We start from the raw sequence: 22,510 nt of genomic DNA on the forward strand, positions 1-22,510 counted from the left end.
AAACACGTTAAAATAGTTATGAGACTTTGTTAATTACTTGAAAATCCTAGAGATTCAGCCAAACGATGTGTAACTATCGCCTAAATCGATATGTCGTGCTTTTTGCAGCCCTGGCCAATTGCAACCGTGCGCGCAGCAGCGGAAACGTTTTTCCGTGGCGTTGCCGCACACTGCCCCAACATGTTCTTTTTCAGGCGTTTGCCTTTGCGCTGACATCGTATCTCGATATCTTCTGTGAAAATGTAAGGGTTTCTCCAAGTTTAAATAAGTGTAAAAGCATCAGAGTGCGACCAAACGACTACTAAAAGCGGCGGCCAAGCGTGAATACCAAGGGTTTTGTGAATTTATCAAGACAACGTCGAAAAACTGCAATTTCAGCGGCAATGAGGTTAAAAACGGGCGGCTTTTTGTTTGTGTGTGTGTGTGTGTCGGTGCGTGTGCCACTGTGTGAGTGCATAACACGTGTTGGTTTCACCTTTTCTTTTTTTTTTATATTATTTTTTTGTTTTATTTGTAAAAAGCTAAGGCAAAACAAAAGGCCTTGAAGGGAACACTCGGGAATTCCTTTTCTAAAGGCATTGCCACGACAAAGTCAAGGAAAATCAACAACAACAATGCGCGTGTGTATATGTACGCATACAAATGTATGTGTGTACGGTGTGCGTGTGAAAATAGCGCTCATTTACAGTTAAAGATTTAAAACTGAAGAAAATGGGCATAAAACGTTGTTAAAATGCTTTGAAAACTTGGTTATCAGGAAGGTTGGAAGGCCCTGTAAATGAAAAGCGTGCCTTTACTTATTTTTATATTTAAAAAACACCAAATTAGGGCAAACCTCATGGTTTTCCTTCATTTAAAGTGCAGAAAACTGTCGCATTTAGCTGAAATTCTATTAATTTCCTAATGTAATGTTTTTCATTTCTCCCCCTCCCACTTGCAGCATGGCCGAAGTTGCTGAAAACACCGTCGTGGAGACGTTCGAGGAGCCGGCGGCACCTCTGGAAACCGAGAACGCCGAAACGATCCTGGAGACGAACGTGGTGGCCACCAGTGAGCTGCCCGAAATCAAGCTGTTCGGCCGCTGGTCTTGCGACGATGTCACCGTCAACGATATCTCGCTGCAGGATTACATTTCGGTTAAGGAGAAGTTTGCCCGCTACCTTCCCCATTCGGCCGGACGTTATGCTGCCAAGCGTTTCCGCAAGGCTCAGTGCCCCATTGTGGAGCGCCTGACCTGCTCCCTGATGATGAAGGGACGCAACAATGGCAAGAAGCTGATGGCCTGCCGCATTGTCAAGCACTCGTTCGAGATCATTCATCTGCTTACCGGCGAGAACCCGCTGCAGGTACATATACTTAGATCGAGAGGGAGGGGAAAGACAAGCGGCCCATGCTAAACTGTGTCCACAGATATTCTGGCCACTGGGACATGGGTAGAATGGGCACGCAGATTAATTGGGTTCCAAAATATCCTAGTGCCTGAAGATAATAAGCCTCTTCTGGTTTCTCCTGGAACTTGGAACTACAAAATAATTATCCTTAAGTAAGCCTAAATGGAACATCAACTGAAAGGTTGTTAGTCCTCCTCGATGCTGGTTAGTTACGATACTTTCGCAAGCATTTACTTTTATGTGGACTTATAGTAAGCAAGAGTTTTAATATTATCCTAGTGCCTGAATGAAAGCAACCCTCTTCTGGTTCTCCTGGAAATTAAAGCTACACTAGGAACTTGGAAATAAAGTTTAGAAACCTCTAGGTAGTCCTCACCTATGCCAATTCATGGTAAACTCCAACCAAATTGAGCATTAACTCTGAACAGGACTAAAAGGAAGCAAAGATTTAATATTATCCTAGTGCCTGAATGAAAGCAACCCTCTTCTGGTTCTCCTGGAAATTAAAGCTACACTAGGAACTTGGAAATAAAGTTTAGAAACCTCTAGGTAGTCCTCACCTATGCCAATTCATGGTAAACTCCAACCAAATTGAGCATTAACTCTGAACAGGACTAAAAGGAAGCAAAGATTTAATATTATCCTAGTGCCTGAAGATAAGTTAGCCTCTTTTGGTTCTCCTGGAAATTAAAGCTACACTAGAAATTGAACAAAATTTAACAAGACCCAAACTCCCTTCCGTCCGAAACTAAAACTGCAGCGTTTGATTCCAACAATGTTGTGGTATTCAATTGGACCACAGTGAAACCCATGCTTAGCTATTCCTCTTAAGGGCATTGTCTCAAAGATGTTAACCTTAATAAAGTCAAAAGCAACAAAGGCATTCCTAAATTGCATTTAAATGACTTGATTTAATCCGTCCAAAACTAAAACTGCAGCGTTGATAACTAACAGCGTTGTGGTATTCAATTGGACCACATTGAAACCCATGTTTAACTATTCCTCTTAAGGGCATTGTCTCAAAGATGCTAACCTTAATAAAGTACAAAACAACATTACTATAACTGCATATTATAGCATCTATCGACACTGAAAAACAGTTCACCTCAATGCCAGCGGCTTTAAATAAACCCTTTGCCGTTTGGGCATTACCAAAATTGAACTGAGATCAAATGGTTTCAATATTATCCTAGCGCCCGAAGATAAGTTACCTCTTCCTGCTCTCCTGGAAATTGAAACAACATTTACCTCAAATTCCTAAACTTTTTAAGCTTTTTCCATGCATTTTTTTATTTAATTAACATTTTGTTTTGTTCATTTTTGCAGATCCTGGTCAGCGCCATCATCAACTCGGGACCCCGTGAGGACTCCACCCGTATTGGACGTGCTGGTACCGTCCGTCGTCAGGCTGTGGATGTGTCGCCCCTGCGTCGCGTCAACCAGGTGAGTGTTTCTTCTCACTTTCAAGTGATAATTGTGGCCAACTACGATGGCTTGCGGTTCGGTTTGTGAGACTGTTTGGCTTATAAAGTTGGCTAAATCGAAAATCTATCTTATCCGTAGCGTCACAATGTGTAAATTTAGCCGACATTTGGCGTATGAACTGAAGAGACATTTTTTTAATGAATTATTATAATTATTTAAAAGGAAAACCTTGTGGAAACTGTTATATAATTATTATTATTTATTTATTTTAGGCCATCTGGCTGCTGTGCACTGGAGCTCGTGAGGCTGCCTTCAGGAACATCAAGACCATTGCCGAGTGCTTGGCCGATGAGCTGATCAATGCTGCTAAGGTAAGCCAAAAGCAAGGGTGTTTTTTTTTAGGGAAAACTTAAAAAAAAAAACCCAGTTTAATTGTAGTATTTCAAGGAAAGTATAGGGTCCAATCTAATTCTGCCTGATGGTTTATTCATGTAGTCTCGCTTTTGGACCAGAATATATCTTTTATTATCCTTGTGCTTGCGATAAATAACCAGTTCAATGCACACGAGAAACGTAAAAGAACATGTATCCTGTATAAATTAAGGGAATTTTATGTATTTTTCGTTTAAAGTTAGGGTCCAATCTAATTCTGCCTGATGTTCTATTCATGTAGTCTCGCTTTTGGACTAGAACATAGCTTACATCTTTTATTATCCTTGTGCTAGCTATTATCCTTCCAAAGCAAAGCACACGAGAAACGTAAAAGAACATCAAGAATTGTAGGAATTTAGTTTCAAAAAGCACTTTCAGTATTATTTGCCATGTTTTCCCCATGAAGAAAGGGTCCAATCTAATTCTGCCTGATGTTCTATTCATGTAGTCTCGCTTTTGGACCAGAACAAAGCCCCATCTTTTATTATCCTTGTGCTTGTGTTTAATTACCAAAGCAAAGCACACGAGAAACGTAAAAGAACAACTGCTTAAAATCACACAAAAAGCTTAAATTTGTATTGAAAAATAATCAATACTAACAAAACCTATATAATTCTATCGTTAAAGGGTTCCTCCAACTCCTACGCCATCAAGAAGAAGGATGAGCTGGAGCGTGTGGCCAAGTCCAACCGTTAAGGAGACGTTGCACCAACAAAAACAAACTCTTCTGCGTTCGTTTTTTTTTATACAAATAACGTGTGTACTCCGCGAAATGATACACTAAATTTAAAATAAACAACAAGATGAAAAATCAATTGAGTGTAAACAGTTCTCTTTTTGGAAATAGTTTTTAATTTGAAATAAATCACAAAAAATGTGGTAAGTAGAGATGAATAGAATATTGTGGAGCTGGGTTTTGGCTATGCTATAATGATATATGTCTTTATTAATTAATTTTCTTATATATTTTATATAAATATTTATATATTTTAAAGAAATTCAAGTAAAGTCTTTGGAATTTGATAATGAAAGAGAGAGAGAGAGACATTTATATGTGTGTATATAGTTGTCTCTTTCATTTTCAAATTAGGAAAAACATTAAAATCTGAATTTCCCTTCCAGGGTTTTAAAATTTCAATCAAAAGCTAGTTACACATTGAAGGAGTCATTTCCGACCCCATAAACCATATATATTCTTGATCAGCATTAACAGGCGCATCTTTCTGGCCATGTCCGGCAAAAAAAATTTTTGATCGATTTTTTCGAAATTCGATAAGGGGTTACATCATTAAAATTCTCAAAATTTGATAAAATTTTGAATTTCTAACTAAGTATGCAGATTTGTTAACCTTATTAAAACTAGCATAAAACTGTTTTCCGATTTGAAATTGAAGCATTTTTGGCCGAGTTACGATATTTTTAAGAGGGGTTCCTCTTATAAAAATTAAGTTTTTAAGTTTTTTAATGTAAAAATTTGATTTTAAAATATAATATATTACTTTTTCTGAGTGAAGCTAGCATTTCCGAGCCGAGATAAATCATACACATAGCCTCTTCCCAGAGATTTAAGCCACCAACCATTGATATATAGCTTTCCAAACATTTCGCAGTTTGTAGTTCTCCATTCAAAACAGTTTACGAGTTATAGAAATCCACATAAAATTCCCCCTCTTTTAACTTATTTACAACCCAAAAAAGAGAAAAACAGTAAATATATAAACTAAAATGGTTTATAAACACAATTTGCGATGTAAATTCATTCTAAAAAACTACAAATTTCGATATAAATCGAATCGTGTGTAATGTTGTGTGCCTTCTGGCAAGGTAGGTTTTGTGTCTAAAGAAGCATACAACGCTGGGTCTTTGTGTATGCTGCTCCACCAGCTGCTGGTCCTTGTGATATGTACAGATCGATGTTTAGGATAATGAGAAAACTATTAACAGCTGGCGGAGAAGGTGGACAGAAGACTAGGCACACACCTCCAATTCCTGGGCTACTCCATGGCCCAGATAAATGGGCAGACCATGGATAAATAGCCTCCATAGGGTGTTTGAGTGGCAGCAGGCGCAGCAACATAATCTAGGTTAGAGGATGAAGCTGGTGGCGGCGGAGCGGCATAAACAGGATTAACAGCTGGTGGAGCTCCATAGCCTCTCGGAGTAGCTGCGGGGGGAGATCCATAGGCTCTTGGAGTAGCTGCCCCGGTGATATAATCTAGGTTAGAGGATGAAGGTGGTGTCGGCGAAGCGGCATAAACAGAAGTAGCAGCGGGTGGAGCTCCATAGGCTCTTGGAGTAGCTGCCCCGGCGATATAATCTAGGTTAGAGGTTGAAGCTGCTGACGGCGGAGCGGCATAAATAGGTGAAGCTACGTAAACTGGAGCAGCGTATGAAGAAGCTCTATAGGCTCTCCGAGTAGCAGCGATTGGAGCTTCATAGGCTCTCCCAGTAGCTGGAGCAGCCACATAATCCAGTCTAGCGGAAGAAGTTGAAGATGGTGCGCCATAAACTGGAGCAGCGTGTGGAGCTCTATATGCTGTTTGGGTGGCATAAACTGGATACCCGTGGTTGGTTTGGTGTAATTGAGCTGCTTGATGCTGTCGTTGCCGCTCCCGCGGGTGCTGATGATGATGATGAGCCGGCGGGACACTGTAGTAGCAACGGGAAAAGGAAGTGGAAGCCTGACTCTGTTGCTGCTGCTGCTTTTGCTGGTGCTGCTGCTCCTGCTGCTGCTGCATTCCGGCATATAGTCGCTGACGCTGCTGCAACTGCTGACCTTGAGCCAGCGGCACCTGGATATCAAGAACCTGACCATAATTAGCCTGCTCGAGTGACCAACGCTTGGAACGTTTAGCTCGCTGAAGGCGACGTCTTCGCTGTTAAAGGAAAAAATCAATTTTCATCAAGAAATCCTGGAATATAACTCACCGTCAGTCGGGATTCGTAAGGTTCTGGCGGATATTCCTCAGCTGGATACAGTTGCTCCTGCTCCTGCTCCTGTTCCTGCTCCCACTCTGGCTGCCTAACCATGGGACGAAACTCCTTAGCATTGGCATTCAATAAGGAGCGTTGGATGAGAGGTAAAACCTGGTCCTGTCTCTGTAATAGACCACCGGCCGTCTCCCTCTCAGGCTTGGTCACCGATTGATGCCCCAGCGATGAGTTGTGGCTTTCCCCCCAGAAACCGCGACTACGACCTTGTCCTTGATCTTGGAAAGCGGACACTAGTGCATCCTCCTCCTTGACGGCCTGAATTTCAACGAGTGATTTGGTTTCCTCCCGAGCAGAAGGATTCTCCTGACTTGAGGGACCTGCAGGTCTCTTCTGTTGTAGTTTATACTCAAAGATACTGCCAGGACTCTTTGGTGGGTTCTTTTGCTGAAATGGACCCCGTGTCTGAGCTGGTTCCACTGGCTGCCAGGACATCTTCGGCTGCTGGTATGTGGGTCTCTTCAAGACGGTTATTTTAGGCGGAGAACAAGAAGCCGGCTTGCTGCGCTGATCCGAACGTACGGAGCTCAGCCAGCTGGCCACAGCTTGATCTTTGCCAGGAGAGAGGAGCAAGGGTTTCGGCATAAAGTTGCCCAGAACTGGGCCACCGCGTCGAGGACTAGCTGTCTCAAGAGAGACTCCTGTGGCTCTGTTGGCTTCAGGCAAGGCCAGCGTCTTGACCTTCTTCACCTGCATGCCCAAGTCGGGAAATGCCTGCTGATCGGGTTTAAAGGTTTCTTGATAGGGATCCTTTTCGGCGGAAGATAAACCCCAAGCGTTTAGTGGGATTCGAGGTGTTGGTGGCGATGGAGAAGTCTGGGGAAGGAGGAGAGATGAGAGGCTGAGAAGGAGAAGGTGCCTGGTATGTAGACGCTACCTTCTCCGACTCGTTGGTCTGTGTATCGGGTGTCTTAACAGAGCTCACAGAGACCCAACTATCAAGCGAGGTGAGCCGAAGGGATGGGAAGGGAAAGGGGTTGTGATTAGTCATTTGAAACTGCTTAATAATCAATCATTGGTTATTAGGAGGCTTACCCAATGGAGCCTTCGTTGGAGTTCTGAGACTTTGCCTGCTGGAGAACTCCTCCCTCTTCGTCTTCGCGCAGAAACTCGCTCAGCTGGACCGTACGGCGCCGGTTGATGCGGCTGCCCTGGTGGCTGCCTAGATGCTTCTTAGATGGCATACCTCCAGGTGATGGCTGTGACGAGATACGTGGATGAGCCCAACTTTAACTCGCAGTCGTGGCTGTGGGCTGGCAATTGGATCAGTTTAAGGCGATGAAGGCAATCGAGGATGCGCGGAGGCTAAACGTTTCAGTGACTCTTAGCTTCTGGTGGCTCACTCATGAGCCGGGAACAGCCCGAACACAACGGAGCTGCAAACAAATGCAAACAAATAAACAAAAGTATCAAAGTGATGTGACTTTACAATTTTGGTTGCTTGTTTTGAAGGATGTGTGGATGACAGTTGGATTACGAAGGTGTTTACAGGGTTTACAGGGTTTTTAGGGTTTGTAAGTACACAAATAAAAGTAAATCAGGCAGGAATCATGCTCTGGTTAGTCTTAAAAAGTGGTTAGTTTTAAATCAAATAAATGAATAGTGGTTTAATGTGAGTGAAGTTGGAAGTTGTGGTTATTTACACGAACTGAAAGATACTTCGTATTGGAAGACATACCATCCATACCATAGAAGTCAAAATTGCTCTACTTGAACGCTCAAAAACAACCAAATTAAATCGAAACACATAAAGAGAGATCTTTTTCCTTTTCCAACGTCTCCCTCGGTGTATATGCAGCCAGAAGGCCCTGCACCTGGCTCAAGGACAGACGCTGATCCAGCGGCTCAAACTGCAAGCACGGCATGCAGGGCATTCCCAACAGCCGTACATGGTCTTCAGGAGCGCCCTCTCCACCCCGTAGACAAGAGTACCTAACCGCCTCGCCGAACTGCAGGGGCTCCTCCAGCCGCGGCGACTACTCCAGCAGGTAAGCGTAGTCAAAGTCAAGGCGCACCTGCACAGGTGCCAGCAGTTCCTCGGGGTGCTCCACGAACCTTTCGGCGGAGCCTTCCATCAGCTGGAGCAGCTGCATCTGGCGGCAGAACTGTTCCACCATGAAGTGCCTTGCTAGAGATGGCCGAAAGAAAGAACGGGGGAAGAGGCAACAAAGCAATTGCCATACGGTTGCGCATGCGTCCGTGTGATCGAAATCGAGCGGCGGGAATTTTAAAAGGGATGTGCAGCTTCGGTTTGCCACTGTTCCATTATCGCCCCATCTAAGCGGCAAAGTCAGGCCAAGTCCAAGTCCTAGTATCCTTATACCCCTGCAGGGTATTTTATTTCCAGTCCGAAGCTCATTACGCATTGAAGGAGTCATTTCCGACCCCATAAACCATATATATTCTTGATCAGCATTAACAGGCGCATCTTTCTGGCCAAGTCCGGAAGAAAAAAAATTTTGATCAATTTTTTCGAAATTCGATAAGGGGTTACATCATTAAAATTCTCAAAATTTCTAACTAAGTATGCAGAGTTGTTAACCTTACAAAAACTAACATAACGCCGCTTTCCGAATGCAAATTGAGGCATTTTTGACAGATTTATGCCTTTTTTAGTTTTTAATTTTCCGTTTTTCTCATTTCAATTACAGACTTTCCATCACGAAAGGACCAACGACACACGCAAAAGGATGGTGAAAACGAGAGCGTGCACAGCGATCCGCGAAGCACAAGTTCATCCTAGTCATCATTGTAATTGTTGATTGATGATCATCGGATCGGCAGAGGTGAAGCTGGAGGAGCAAGCAGCTGTAATGTAAATGTAATTGATGGAACATACAAATTTGAATCAATAAAAAAAGGGAAATCAATGGGGAATTGTGTGGTTTAAGCGGCATTTATTTGGGGGCCTTGGGATTGTTTGGGGAAAAATCTGTTGAAAGCCAAATGTAATTTTTTTTTTTTAATTTTAACATAATTTTCTGAATTTTTAATTTTTGTTCATAATTTTTAAAAATTTTCCTGAATTTTTAAAATTTTTTTCTAATATTTTAACTTTTTTTTAGATTTTTTAAAACTTTTTTTGGATTTTTACAATTTTTTAAAATATTTTAACTGCCAAATTTGAATTTGAATTTAACGACGATCAGTTTCAGTGTGCCCAGATGCAGTTGTAAAATAACACCTAAATTTGGATTCAAAAGGTTTGAGTCTCCGCTTACTTGCTCCGACTCTTAAATGGTTCGAAACTTGGACTTTTTATAACAGTTTATACCAGTTTTCAGTTGCTTGCTGCTGATTTCTGTTCGCCTGTTACCCCAATTTGGGAAACGGGCAATTTGCATGGAAATGTTCGGAAATTTGGATTGGCTGCTGTAGGGATGTTGTTGTAAAAAGTTTGTTGTTGCCATCAAGCTGTCGTTGTCGGCAACAAATAGGTATAAATGCATAAAATGAAATATAACAGTTTATACCAATTATTATTTTTGGCCAAAAGTTTTTATAACAGTTTATACCAGTTTTCAGTTGCTTGCTGCTGGTTTCTGTTCGCCTGTTACCCCAGTTTGGAAAGGGACCAAATTGAATGAAAAATTTTGCTTGCTTGCATCAGTGATGCTCATCTGCATCAGTGATGCTCATCTGGCTATATTTCAATATTGGGGGGCTTAATGGCAGTGATGCTCATGTGCATCAGTGATGCTCATCTAGCTATTTTTTTTGCATTATTGGTAGAAAATGGCATCTTATTAGCTGCCAGTGATGCGCATCCAGCTATTTTGCATTATTGGGACAAAATGGCATCTCACTAACTGCCAGTGATGCGCATCTAGCTATTTTGCATTATTGGGACAAAATGGCATCTTACTAACTGCCAGTGAATGCTCATCTAGCTATTTTGCATTATTGGGACAAAATGGCATCTCACTAACTGCCAGTGATGCTCATCTAGCTATTTTGCATTATTGGGACAAAATGGCATCTCACTAACTGCCAGTGATGCTCATCTAGCTATTTTGCATTATTGGGACAAAATGGCATCTTACTAACTGCCAGTGATGCTCATCTAGCTATTTTGCATTATTGGGACAAAATGGCATCTTACTAACTGCCAGTGATGCTCATCTAGCTATTTTGCATTATTGGGACAAAATGGCATCTCACTAACTGCCAGTGATGCTCATCTAGCTATTTTGCATTATTGGGACAAAATGGCATCTCACTAACTGCCAGTGATGCTCATCTAGCTATTTTGCATTATTGGGACAAAATGGCATCTCACTAACTGCCAGTGATGCTCAACTAGCTATTTTGCATTATTGGGGCAAAATGGCAACGCACTAACTGCCAGTGATGCGCATCTAGCTATTTTGCATTATTTGGACATAATGGCATCTCACTAACTGCCAATGATGCTCATCTAGCTATTTTGCATTATTGGGACAAAATGGCATCTTAGTAACTGCCAGTGATGCTCATCTAGCTATTTTGCATTATTGGGACAAAATGGCATCTCACTAACTGCCAGTGATGCTCATCTAGCTATTTTGCATTATTGGGACAAAATGGCATCTCACTAACTGCCAGTGATGCTCATCTAGCTATTTTGCATTATTGGGACAAAATGGCATCTCACTAGCTGCCAGTGATGCTCATCTAGCTATTTTGCTAAATAGCTCATAACTCGGCCAAAAACGCATGAAATTCAATTCGGAAAGCTGTTCTGAGTTGCCCTTTCTAAGCTTAACAAAACTGCATACTCAGTTTTGCTAAAATACTTACCTATAATTTATAAAAAATATCAACAAAAAATTAGAAAAACCCTCATAACTCGGCCAAAAACGCATAAAATTCAATTCGGAAAACTGTTTTGAGTTGCCCTTTCTAAGCTTAACAAAACTGCATACTCAGTTTTGCTAAAATACTTACCTATAATTTATAAAAAATATCAACAAAAAATTAGAAAAACCCTCATAACTCGGCCAAAAACGCATGAAATTCAATTCGGAAAGCTGTTCTGTGTTGCCTTTTCGATGCTTAACAAAACTGCATACTCAGTTTTGCTAAAATACTTACCTATAAAAATGTGAACTTTACAACTCGGCCAAAAATGCATGAAATTCAAAACCTAGTTTGCAGTTTTGTTAAGCTTAGAAAAGGCAACTCAGAACAGTTTTCCAAATTTAATTTCATGCATTTTTGGCTGAGTTATTAGGGTTTTTTATAAATTATAGGCATCTCACTAACTGCCAGTGATGCTCATCGCATTTTCTACAAATAATGCAAAAAATAGCCAGATGAGCATCACTGATGCAAGTGAGCAAAAATTTCCATGCAAATTGCCCGTTTCCCAAATTGGGGTAACAGGCGAACAGAAATCAGCAGCAAGCAACTGAAAACTGGTATAAACTGTTATAAAAAGTCCAAGTTTCGAACCATTTAAGAGTCGGAGCAAGTAAGCGGAGACTCAAACCTTTTGAATCCAAATTTAGGTGTTATTTTACAACTGCATCTGGGCACACTGAAACTGATCGTCGTTAAATTCAAATTCAAATTTGGCAGTTAAAATATTTTAAAAAATTTTAAAAATCCAAAAAAAATTTAAAAAATCTAAAAAAAAAGTTAAAATATTAGAAAAAAATTTTAAAAATTCAGGAAAATTTTTAAAAATTATGAACAAAAATTAAAAATTCAGAAAATTATGTTAAAATTAAAAAAAAAAAAATTACATTTGGCTTTCAACAGATTTTTCCCCAAACAATCCCAAGGCCCCCAAATAAATGCCGCTTAAACCACACAATTCCACATTGATTTCCCTTTTTTTATTGATTCAAATTTGTATGTTCCATCAATTACATTTACACATTTAAAATGTATTTATAAATATTCCAATACTTTACGCCTGCTGGGCTTCAACTAGCCCGGAGCCAATATCCGACTACTGCCATCCGCTTGAGCTCCGCCATCCCAGCTGCTTGCTCCTCCAGCTTCACCTCTGCCGATCCGATGATCATCAATCAACAATTACAATGATGACTAGGATGAACTTGTGCTTCGCGGATCGCTGTGCACGCTCTCGTTTTCACCATCCTTTTGCGTGTGTCGTTGGTCCTTTTGTGATGGAAAGTCTGTAATTGAAACGAGAAAAACGGAAAATTAAAAACTAAAAAAGGCATAAATCTGTCAAAAATGCCTCAAATTGCATTCGGAAAGCGGCGTTATGTTAGTTTTTGTAAGGTTAACAACTCTGCATACTTAGTTAGAAATTGAAAATTTTATCAAATTTTGAGAATTTTAATGATGTAACCCCTTATCGAATTTCGAAAAAATTGATCAAAAATTTTTTTCTTCCGGACTTGGCCAGAAAGATGCGCCTGTTAATGCTGATCAAGAATATATATGGTTTATGGGGTCGGAAATGACTCCTTCAATGCGTAATGAGCTTCGGACTGGAAATAAAATACCCTGCAAGGGTATAAGAATACTAGAAAATTTGCATGGAAAACTCTGGCCAAATCGCTGGGACTTGGCCTGAGATTGTCATTCGGAAAGCGGAGTTAGGTTAACAAATCTGCAATACTTTTTTACCTGCATTTAATTTAATAAATTAAAATTGTTGCTTCTTTGCAGAGTTATGAATTTACTAAAATTTAAGTTTTAAAAAAATATTAATAAATATTTATCCACAATTTCCTGTAATAATTGTTAGGGAAAATTAAAGCCTAAAAATGTAATAAGTAAGCCAAAATGGTAAATAATTTCCCATTCCCTTGGTAAATAAATCATTGGGTTTTTTTTTAATTATATTTCGCTTTTGTTTTTTCTCTTTTATTCAAAGTTAAGTTCTGTTTGCTTCGTTTTTCGTTCATATTTCACCTTGGTTGCATGGGGGATTTGCCTCGGCTTGTCGTGGTTTTTCATTTAGTGTTCGTTCGCATCTAGATCGAATTCGAATTCGTATCGCTTTATCGCATTTTCAAATTATTGGCAGCAACACATCATACCTTGTGGTGAGTAAAAGTTGATATGATGCAGGTTTGGCACACACACTACACACAAAGAGTGACGACGACTCGCAACCGAAGGCAAGTTGTTCGCAAGTTTATCTCTGCATTCGCTTTTTTTTATAGTTTTCTTTTATTTTTTTTTTGCGGATCTTTAACATGTGCTAATTTCTTTGTTTCGTTTTGCTTTTTAGGTTTTTTCTTTTGTTAGTTTAAATTATGTTTTGCATATAATCTTTACTAGAAGTAATTCTGCTTTTTTTTTTTTCCTTTTTCTTAGGTATTTGTCAACTTTGGGAAATTAGCAATTAGGAGAAAAAAAAATATTCATGTATGCATATGCAGGTATTTATACATTTATAATAGGAATTTACTCTAGACTCGTGGGGGGCTAACCTTAAGCTAATGTACAAAAATATCCATAACTTAAGAGCGAGCAATTTAAAATGTAAAAAACGTTTAAAATCAACAACGACAACAACAATTCGCGCGTTAATATAGTACAAATACAATACAGAGAGGGGGTCAGGGTCAGGGTCAGGTTATCCTTTTTTAAAAACAATTCAATGCCTTTGTTAGTTAATTTCAACTTTAAAATGATCCATTTACACGTAATTGACTCACAGAGTGTGTTTCGTTGGCTGACAACAATTGAACTGAGAGCTATATATTGTGGTGAGAAATCAGTGAGGCCGTAGTATATAATTTGCGATATATATCGAAGAGTTGCGGGGGGGGACTTCTAGTGAGCTAACGGTACATCGATGATCAAGTGACGGTTACTGCTCCTCCGGTTACCGCCTGGCATTCTCCTTCGTTATTATCATTTAGGTTTTCATTTTGTGACTACACTTTGCTTTTGTTTTTTGTTTTCCTTGTTTATATATATCATAAAAAAAAGAGACAAAAAACAGTTTTGTGGTCCCTGGCGTATGTAATTCAATTGAAAAGGGGTTTTTTTGAACCCGCTAAATGAGTAAATCAAGATCCTATAAAGTTATACATCCTTCGGCTCCGAACTACGTTGAATTACATAAGTGTTGTTGTGCTTGTCGTTTTTGTCTTTTTATTACATTTAGTTGGACTGCTTAGCTGGCTGTGACCCATTTTGGTGTTTCTTGTAGTTTAGTTTATTTTTTTTATATATTTTTTTTAGCATTGAACCCATTTGAGAATTTCTTTTCCTTGTTCCTTGAATTTCTTTATGTTTTTGAATCAAACCAGAGATGGAAAACATCGCTGAGCCTATCGATTATTTAGCGCATCCTTGAAATTAATCTGTGCCACATCGATAGGCACTTCGATTAGTGATATTCCAGCTCCAATCTAACTTATTTACTGGAATATACCACATATCCGTGTCCTTAATGCTGTATGCCTGTAGTGTGTAGTATGTTTGTGGGTACGTGTGCTTGGGTTGTGTCTCTTAGTGCGCTTAGTACAGTACGATAGTTATCGATAGTTGCGGCCATTTGTGAAAACTAGAAACTACAAAACTCTAGAGGACGTGCCTGCTCTGCAGATGGGCTCTAAACTCCTTCCTACGGACTCTACGACTCTGGGGCCTGGCTTAGCATTTAGTTAGAGAGAGACAGAGAGGGATAGATAGAAAGAGAGCAGCTTGAAATCAAACCAAAGAATGCCAGCAATCGTTATCGTTATCGTTTCTCTTTTTTTGAGTTTTTGAGTCGAGTCTTGAACGGCACTAAACTACTTAAGTGCTAGAGAGAGTTGCCTTTCTTATAACGCGATAGTGTCTCTAGTTTGGGAATCGGAGGAACAAAAGGAACAGGGTTTAAGGGGTTTAAGGTTAATGCAGGAGGGCTAGTCTAAGTTTTTCGATAGGTTCGACTAACGCTTCGATAGTCCTAACAGCTCGATAACTGAGGTTCTTCAACAAGTAAATCGCTAATCTATGCATATTATAGGCTCTATATTTAGATATTTGTATGCGTGCATGTGTTTGTATGTATGTGTGTGTAAGTGTGTGTACGTGTGAGTGTGTGTGTGTGTGTGTATGGGTTGGTGGCTTGTTCTATTTCAAAATCATTTTTGTCCGAATCGATTAATATTTAAAACGTTTTCTTAAATAGTTCTCTATATAAGTTATTAAAGCTTTCGGTTTTCATTACACTAGTTTCATATATAGATATATTATTATGTATATTTCTTTGTGTATATATATATAAGTACTTAAAATATATATGTGTATATATATGTGTTCCATAGTCTCTAACAGTAAGAGGTATATACATCTGTAGAGAGATTCCACGACCCCGAAGGCTTCTTGGAAAGTAAAAAATAGAAAGAAAATATAGGAAAAAGAAAGAAGAAAGAAAAAGGATTTAGGATGAATGAAAAAACATGGACGAATTCTCAGGACGGTTTAATGTGGGAATTATCCTCTTTCTTACTCGCTCGCACACACACTCAATCTCTTTCACTTGCACACACAGCTATACAAAAATTTAGAAAAAATCTAAAGAAAATTATTAACAATTGAATTGAAAAAGTATTCAAGTTAAAAAAGAATTTAATTTGGAGATCTTCCTTTGAGAGTTTATGTTGAACTTAGCTTAAAAAGTTAAAAAAAAAAAAAAATTAATTTACATTTGTTAAAAATTGTTTTGAAATGAAAACAACTAAGATCTAGACTGCCATAACTGCTTTTAACTTAATTTTTTGGGTAATATTAAGTTTAAAATGCCAGAAATTGTTAAGTTAAAATAGTTCAATTGTTAATTAATAAAAACCCCGCAATAATTTCCTAATTTTCCTAAATTAAATAGTAAAAAAGAAGCCTAAAGTGCAGTAACTCACCTGTAAAAAGGACTATTTACATTTGCAAGGACTCTGATGAGAAAGAAAAATCTGGAAAAATAAATAAATAATATAAATAAATAATATAAATAAATAGTATAAATAAATACTATAAATAAATAGTATAAAAAAATAGTATAAATAAATAATATAAATAAATATAAATAAATAATATAAATAAATACATACTGAAACCGTCTCAAGGATCGAAGGACTCCCTCTGGCTATCTGTGTGTTGTTTCTCGGTTTGTTTAGTAGTAGTTGTTTCGTTAATTCTACAGTTTTTATGCCATATATATATATCTCGATCTCTTTCGGGTGCTTCTGTATATCGGGATTCGTTAGGGCTAAACATACATGTATAGAATATAGCTCTGCGTGTGCTCACATCTCTCTTAGGTTCTGTAATAGTTGTTGTACCATGGTAATACTGTCCGAATTGCTTATGGGTTGTTGCAGGGGTTCCCAGAATCCCGGGCGAGGGTTGGCTTCTCTAGCGATTACAGTTCTCAAAGCTTGTCTTTGTCACGATCGATGCTCATTGCTTTAAAGATGCCGCGCCCGATCCCATAGCGCAGGTTGAACTGATCCAAACTGGAGGCCCTAGGCCGCTGGCTGCCGCTCTGATGGCCTGCCGAAGTCGTAGAGCTGGTTGCTCCCGCTGCTCCTGCTCCTGCTCCTCCGCCCGCTCGAGCCATTAGCTGATCATCCATATCCGTTTCACTGAACTCTGTTTCCGTATCGCTGAACTTGCGGCGACGCCGCAGCAGCGTGCTGCAGTGTCTCAGCTCGCCGAGATTGTCGGGATTGAGCGAGTGACCGCGCTTTCGCTCCTGCCGCTCCATCTCGGCGGCCAGCATCTGCACTTCCCAGTCGTTGTGGCCCGCTCGATTTTGACCTGCCGCCGCCGCCTCCCCCTCGTCGTCCTCCTCCTCCTCCTCGACCACAACTCTTCTGCGTCGCTCTGCCGCATTATCCGCCGCCTCCTCCTCATCCTCCTCGTCCTCCTCCTCGGCCATGTTGATCTTGCTGGACGAAGAACTGGAGCTGGAGCTCTCGCCAATGTCCAGAATAACGCTATCCGCCAGTCGTGTCAAATTACCAGTGACATCCGAGACCATAACGCCGCTATTGCCACCGCTGACCAGACCTCCTCCTGCTCCGCCTCCACTCCATTCGCGATAGCCTCCGCCGCCACGGCTGCTGCTGCGTCCATTGCCCTGGCCAGAGTAGAAGCTAGGATGGCTCTGGGCATGCCGTGAGCTCAGCGATCCTGGTCCACCGTAGTAGCTGCTGGGACAATTTAAAGCATTCGCCGAGGCGGCATGATGGCGGCTGGGACCCCGGCCAGGACCCGGCGATATGCTGCGCCTGCCGCCCTGAATGGGTGGCGATGAGGTGAACACCGTGTCCAGAGAGTCGCCGCGCTGCAAGAGAGTAGGAGAGCGGGGAAATTAATTATTCGTTTATGATTTATTATTTCATGACCAATTACCATAAACAGTAGCTCCGCCGAGGAGCCAGAACTGCTGTTATCCTCGTCCTCGGCCGGCTCATCATCGTCCACCGACAACTGGGACATCTTCTTCTGGCGCCGGCTAAGCGGCAGGACCAAGGCGGAGGATGTGGCCACCGGTTGAAGCGCTGAAGACGAGGATTTCTGCTCGATGGAGCGCAATTTGAGTTGCAGCTGGGCAATGATGGCATCGCGACGCCGCACTTCGCCGGCCATGCTGGAGAACTGCGTCTCGAATTTGGAGTGCATCTCGTTCATGTGCGTCTTGATCACGTGATTGATGCCGCTGAGTATCTGATTGAAGTAGTCCTGTGCCTCCGGGAAGCCTTTAAGATCAAGATGAGCAGCGATTAGTTAAGGGAATTAAAGCAGAGGTAATCAGAGGAGCGGGAAACGGGGAACGGGGGGCACAGGATATACGGTTTACATTTGTGTTGACGTGAGTTTTTTTTTTGCATTTACGGTGAGCAAGGACATTCAATAGTTTCTTTTCCAGAGTTCAACTACATCAAATATTCAAGTTCAAAGGCTGTGGGTGTAAAAGCGTTTCATTTTTTAGCAGCACTACATGCCATATATGGTTATTTATGGCTTCACTCAGGTTTTAGGTGATGTCCTGGGCAAGGAAAACGAAGACGAAGAGGATAGGCAATGCCACTGCAAGATTGGCTGGGTATTAAGGATAGAATCAAGGATATATAGCATAGAAAAATCCTTCTTAAATATCAAAAAATTGAAATTTAAAACCCTTTTGCAGTGGCATTGCTTATTAGTTATTAATTTGTTGTATTATTTACACATTCTCATTCCCATTGTCATTAGTATTACCATTGCCATTACCATTACCATTACCAATAAGCATTACCAATACCATTATCATTACCAGTGTCATACAAGTGTGCTCCATCAAGGACTCAGCTCGGGCCTCTATATATACATGTTCTTATTTTGTTCTTATTTTTTTTGGTCAAGGTTTCTTATTTACAAAAGCTTGGTTACATGCTCGGGGGAATACTTTCAGGTTTTGTCCATTCCTTTGCCGATCCTGGCTTAGTTTTCTTTTTTTTTAGAATTAAACTCGGGCTTTAGGGGCTTGAAACCTTGAAAAGTTAGGGGTTAACACACAGCAGGGGGCGGGCTTTTATAGTTTAAAATATTTTTAAATTATAAATCAAGTTGTATATATACAAAATATTTATAAATTATAAATTAAGCATTGGTTAGAAAATAATAAATGATTAAAAGCTGAGCATGATCGTTAAGTAAACCCAACATAAGTTATAAGTTATAAGCAGCGGTTGTTTTGCAGCATTTTCTATACTTTTTATATCAATTTTTAATAATGATCTATTGATTTTAATATATATTTTTCTTATTATAAATAAATATAATTTTAATTTAATAATTTAAGACTGCAATTCAACCGCTGTCCTACTTAAAAAATCAAAAATGTTTTCAAGACTATGTACAGAGTTTTTAGGCGTGTCCTTCATGCTTAGAAGAGTTTAACAAATGCAATTTAGATATTAGTAAGGATTTCGTAAGGCTTAAAATAGTTTGAAAGAGGGTATAAAGAGTTTTAAAAAGGGTTTTCAAAAAGCAGGGCAAAGCGAAGAAAGAGAGTGTGTGTGTAGCAAAGATCAGATAAAGAATAAAATGCATAACGAGCACAATCAATGGAGTTTTATTTTATTATTTTTAGTAATTATTTAGATTTTTAATATGCCTCAAAAACTTGAGCTTTACTTATTTATATTTAAAATATGCTTCAGTTTTTTCTGCCGTTATGCATCTTACTCTTTATATCCAGCATTGTTTTAGGTTTTTGTGAGTGTTTGTGACTCCCAGCCATGCACAAGTGTTGAGTTTTTTAAATATTTAAATATGTAGAGTTAAAAAAAATATGTATAATAGCGTGTGGTTTTCTTTTTAATTTTGTAAATTTTGGATGTGACAAGCGATGCTTTGCGTTGCGTTGCATTGCTCTTGTTCTGGTTTTCTGATGTTGGGGTATCTTTTCTTTTTTTTTTCGTTACTAAACAATCTGAAGCGGATATATTTACCTTCGTGTTGCGGCCCTGGACCCTGTCCCAGTCCCAGTCCCTGTCCCTGTCCCAAGCCCAGTCCCAGCGCACTGGTCGTGTTCTGCCTGAGCTGCAAATTCAAATTCAAATCTGTGGTGGTGGTGGACTGTGCATGGAACTCGCTCTGCGACTTGGACTCCACGATGTATGAGGCGGTTGCCGATGTCGAGGAACCGGTACCGGTACCGGTAGCGCCGGACGCTGAGGCGCTGCCAACGCCAGCAACGAGTCCGCCATCGCGATCACGAAACTGCTGCAGCTGGCCGGGATTGGGATGCAGCAGCTCGAACGCGAAACTCTCCTGCGGCGAATTCGTGGGCGTTACCAACGTCAACGTCGGCGACCAGGCGGCGGCACTTGTTGTCGTTTCCGGAGCCGTAACCGGAAATGTGGCTGAAATCGGAGACGGAAGACCGCTGACCGGAAGCGGAAGTGGATACGTATACGCACTGTTGGCCGCGCGCGAATTTGGATTAGGTGTTGGAAGTGTAGGTGTAGTGGCACTCGGTACATCGGTACCAACAATAACAACGCTATTATTAGTCCCACCGCCGCCGAAGGGATACTCCTCCTTGGCACTGGCGGGCGGGCTGGAAAGAGTGGAATGGAAGGTTACACTCTTCAAGAGCTTACTGTGCCTAGCCACGTACCCTTCCACGGTGGGCTCCGCGGGCAGCCCTTGACCCTGTACCAAGCCCTGTCCCTGTACCGGCCCCTTTGAGCTGCTGCTGCCATTGTTGTTGTTGTTCGTTGCTGATCCTCCTGGCTGGAGCTCCTCCTCCTGCCCTCCGTTGCCTGTGCCTGCGCCTGCGCCTGCGCCCTTCTGCAGCTTCTTGAGTATGCTCTTCAGCTTGCGCCGCTCCAGCGTCTCATTGGACTCGGGACTGAGTGGCAGTGGGACATACTGCAGCAGCTGCCTGGAGTTGCTGTCCGAGGCGGAAGCAGAAGCCGAGGCTGAGGCCGAGGCCGACGCCGATGCTGATGTATTCGTGGATATCGAGGTGGAGGTGGAACTTGTGGTGGACTCATACGTGCTGAGGAACTGCGAGTAGATGCCGGAGGTGTCGCTATAGCAGCGATACAGCGACTCCGTGATCGGCACCCGGCTATCCGGGCCGGACTTGGAGCAGTCCAGGCTGAAGCTGCGCGTCTGGAGGGCTCGCTCCAGCTCGGCCAGCTTCTGGCGCTCGTTGAGAATCTTCAGGCGCTTGACAAAGGGCAGACCGCAGTATTCTGGCGACAGATCAAAAACGCTCTGGTAGAGCTTCCTTCGTCCGCCATTGCCGCCCAGCTCGGTCAGTTCGCCGTCGGGCAGATGCTGTTCGGGCTTCTGCAGGCGCAGGCAATCCCGCCTGGCGGAGGTGGTGGCACCATTGGCTGTCGTTCCCGTTCCCATTCCCATTCCCAGCTGATTGGGCTCCCGCCGCTGGCCACCGGCTACCGAGGAGCATGTGGTGCTGGAGGAGCTGTGGCCATGATGATGCGTATGGCCATGGTGGTGATGATGCCGCGGCGAACGTGAACTGCTCCTGGCGCTATGATGGCGCTGCGGTGGTCGCGGATGCTGATCCATCTGCTGCGGTATGTTGCTCAGCGAGTAGTTCTTCAGCGGCGTCCCGGGGTCATCCGTGGGCGAGCAGTTGGTCAGGCTGGTGTAGCTGGAGGACATGAGCGTGGCCAGCTTCAGCTTGGACCAGGGCTTGATGGGTGTGCCGTCGGTGTCGGTGTCCGATTGTAGTGATGGCGTTGTGCCCATGGCCATGTCTATCCGATGGCCTGGCGGTTTCACCACCCTCTTCGATATGGTGGCTATGCCAGGACCGCCCATTCCCAAACCCAAACCCAAGCCTAGACCCGCTCCAGTTGTGACCGTATCCTCATGCTTGGCCGCCAAGGCGAGCGACTTGGGCGGCTCCTTTTTGGCAATGGCTCCAGTACTTGGACCCGGCGAGCTGCTGGACATTCCTCCACCGCCGCCGCCGCCCTGCAACTGCTGGATCTTCTGCTTGAAGGACACCTTCATGATGGGCTTGATCTGGGCCACCGTCAGCGATTGTCCACCTCCGGACGTGGTCGAGCTGGAGCTGCCGTTGGCTCCGCCAGGCACTCCCACGGCCGAGGCAGAGGCTCCTCCGAAGTGCGAATCGATCTTGCTGCTGATGTTGGGCGGCGTGTTGACCTGGGATATCATCGGGGATTTGGTTCAAGGATTGGAGAAAGAGAGATTGATGAGCAACGTTAATAGATGGGGTTTAATGGACGACGGTTAAGGTGCCATTTTCCCGCGCTTCCTGTAAGCATTCTCCTGCAGTTAAGCTCTATCCGGAGAATAAGATTTAAACTATCAATTTAACGTCTCTTTGGAATAACATTTAAGTTCTTAATTTTAGGAAATTTTGATGCCAACTTGTAACTTACTTACAGGCTGTTGTATTACCTTATTCTCCAGTTAAGTTGACTTTCTTGCCTTAACGGCTATTTCTAAGTTAACCAGCGGTTAAGAAAGACCTTTTGAAATGACTCTCGGTTCGCAACACTCTCTGGTTGAGTTAGGACTAATGAATATAATATCTGGCAAGCCTTGTAAATCTATAACTTAACCAGAGGATAAGTTTACTGCTTACTTAGAAGTTAACCAGCGGTTAAGAAAGACCTTTTTAAATTTTAAATGATTCTCGGTTAAGTTAGTATGAACGAATATAAAATCTTGTAAGCTTTGTAAAACTCGTAACATAACCAGAGGATAAGTTTATCGCCTAATCATAAGATAACGAATAAATAATAAACGAGCCAAAGGAAAAAACGTATTTCTTACTCTCTGGTTGGGTCTTATTTTGAGCTAAAAAGTGA

At 41.8% G+C, this 22,510-nt stretch overlaps 3 protein-coding genes, 6 non-coding genes and 1 pseudogene across 21 annotated transcripts in view; 7 read left to right on the top strand and 3 right to left on the bottom strand.

Annotated features, from left to right (window-relative positions):
- The first annotated feature begins 124 nt into the window (after positions 1–124).
- Positions 125–4,063, top strand: RpS5a (ribosomal protein S5a). The gene is made up of 5 exons (XM_017179847.3): positions 125–242; positions 941–1,346; positions 2,718–2,834; positions 3,089–3,187; positions 3,876–4,063. Exons 2-5 carry the CDS (start codon positions 942–944, stop codon positions 3,942–3,944), a joined length of 690 nt encoding a protein of 229 aa, XP_017035336.1. The 5' UTR covers positions 125–242; position 941; the 3' UTR covers positions 3,945–4,063.
- On the top strand, positions 2,123–2,278 carry LOC121502178 (small nucleolar RNA psi18S-1854). The gene has a single exon (XR_005990858.1). It is a non-coding gene; the product is annotated as a small nucleolar RNA psi18S-1854 (small nucleolar RNA).
- LOC121502177 (small nucleolar RNA psi18S-1854) lies at positions 2,301–2,456 on the top strand. Its single transcript, XR_005990857.1, has one exon. It is a non-coding gene; the product is annotated as a small nucleolar RNA psi18S-1854 (small nucleolar RNA).
- Positions 2,865–3,010, top strand: LOC121502179 (small nucleolar RNA psi28S-2876). The gene has a single exon (XR_005990859.1). It is a non-coding gene; the product is annotated as a small nucleolar RNA psi28S-2876 (small nucleolar RNA).
- Positions 3,270–3,403, top strand: LOC121502172 (small nucleolar RNA psi28S-1192). Its single transcript, XR_005990852.1, has one exon. It is a non-coding gene; the product is annotated as a small nucleolar RNA psi28S-1192 (small nucleolar RNA).
- On the top strand, positions 3,448–3,589 carry LOC121502174 (small nucleolar RNA psi28S-1192). The gene has a single exon (XR_005990854.1). It is a non-coding gene; the product is annotated as a small nucleolar RNA psi28S-1192 (small nucleolar RNA).
- LOC121502173 (small nucleolar RNA psi28S-1192) lies at positions 3,655–3,794 on the top strand. The gene has a single exon (XR_005990853.1). It is a non-coding gene; the product is annotated as a small nucleolar RNA psi28S-1192 (small nucleolar RNA).
- Positions 4,064–4,960: 897 nt separating the features above from the next.
- On the bottom strand, positions 4,961–7,708 carry LOC108083860 (mediator of RNA polymerase II transcription subunit 15-like). The gene is made up of 4 exons (XM_017179846.2): positions 7,275–7,708; positions 7,117–7,174; positions 6,177–7,055; positions 4,961–6,124 (listed from the first exon to the last, which is right to left on the bottom strand). The coding sequence occupies exons 1-4, from the start codon at positions 7,421–7,423 to the stop codon at positions 5,243–5,245; spliced, it is 1,968 nt and encodes a 655-aa protein (XP_017035335.1). The 5' UTR covers positions 7,424–7,708; the 3' UTR covers positions 4,961–5,242.
- Positions 7,709–7,972: 264 nt separating this feature from the next.
- Positions 7,973–8,371, bottom strand: LOC138929143 (uncharacterized; annotated as a pseudogene).
- Positions 8,372–12,043: 3,672 nt separating this feature from the next.
- Cngl (Cyclic nucleotide-gated ion channel-like) overlaps positions 12,044–22,510 on the bottom strand; it is a 63,665-nt gene continuing 53,198 nt past the window's right edge. For 10 of the 13 annotated variants that reach the window (XM_070288655.1, XM_041774693.2, XM_070288659.1 and 7 more), the window contains 5 exons: positions 19,640–21,839; positions 17,556–17,902; positions 16,250–17,487; positions 16,061–16,111; positions 12,044–12,364 (listed from right to left, as the gene is read on the bottom strand). In XM_070288655.1, coding sequence (XP_070144756.1) covers positions 16,570–17,487; positions 17,556–17,902; positions 19,640–21,839 — 3,465 coding nt within the window. In that variant the 3' untranslated portion in view covers positions 12,044–12,364; positions 16,061–16,111; positions 16,250–16,569. The remainder of the gene's footprint in view (positions 12,365–16,060; positions 16,112–16,249; positions 17,488–17,555; positions 17,903–19,639; positions 21,840–22,510) is intronic. The other 3 variants (XM_041774694.2, XM_070288661.1, XM_041774691.2) reach the window with 2 other exon arrangements.

Source organism: Drosophila kikkawai, chromosome X (assembly GCF_030179895.1).
Source record: "Drosophila kikkawai strain 14028-0561.14 chromosome X, DkikHiC1v2, whole genome shotgun sequence".
In the NCBI taxonomy this organism is placed as follows: Eukaryota; Metazoa; Arthropoda; class Insecta; order Diptera; family Drosophilidae; genus Drosophila; species Drosophila kikkawai.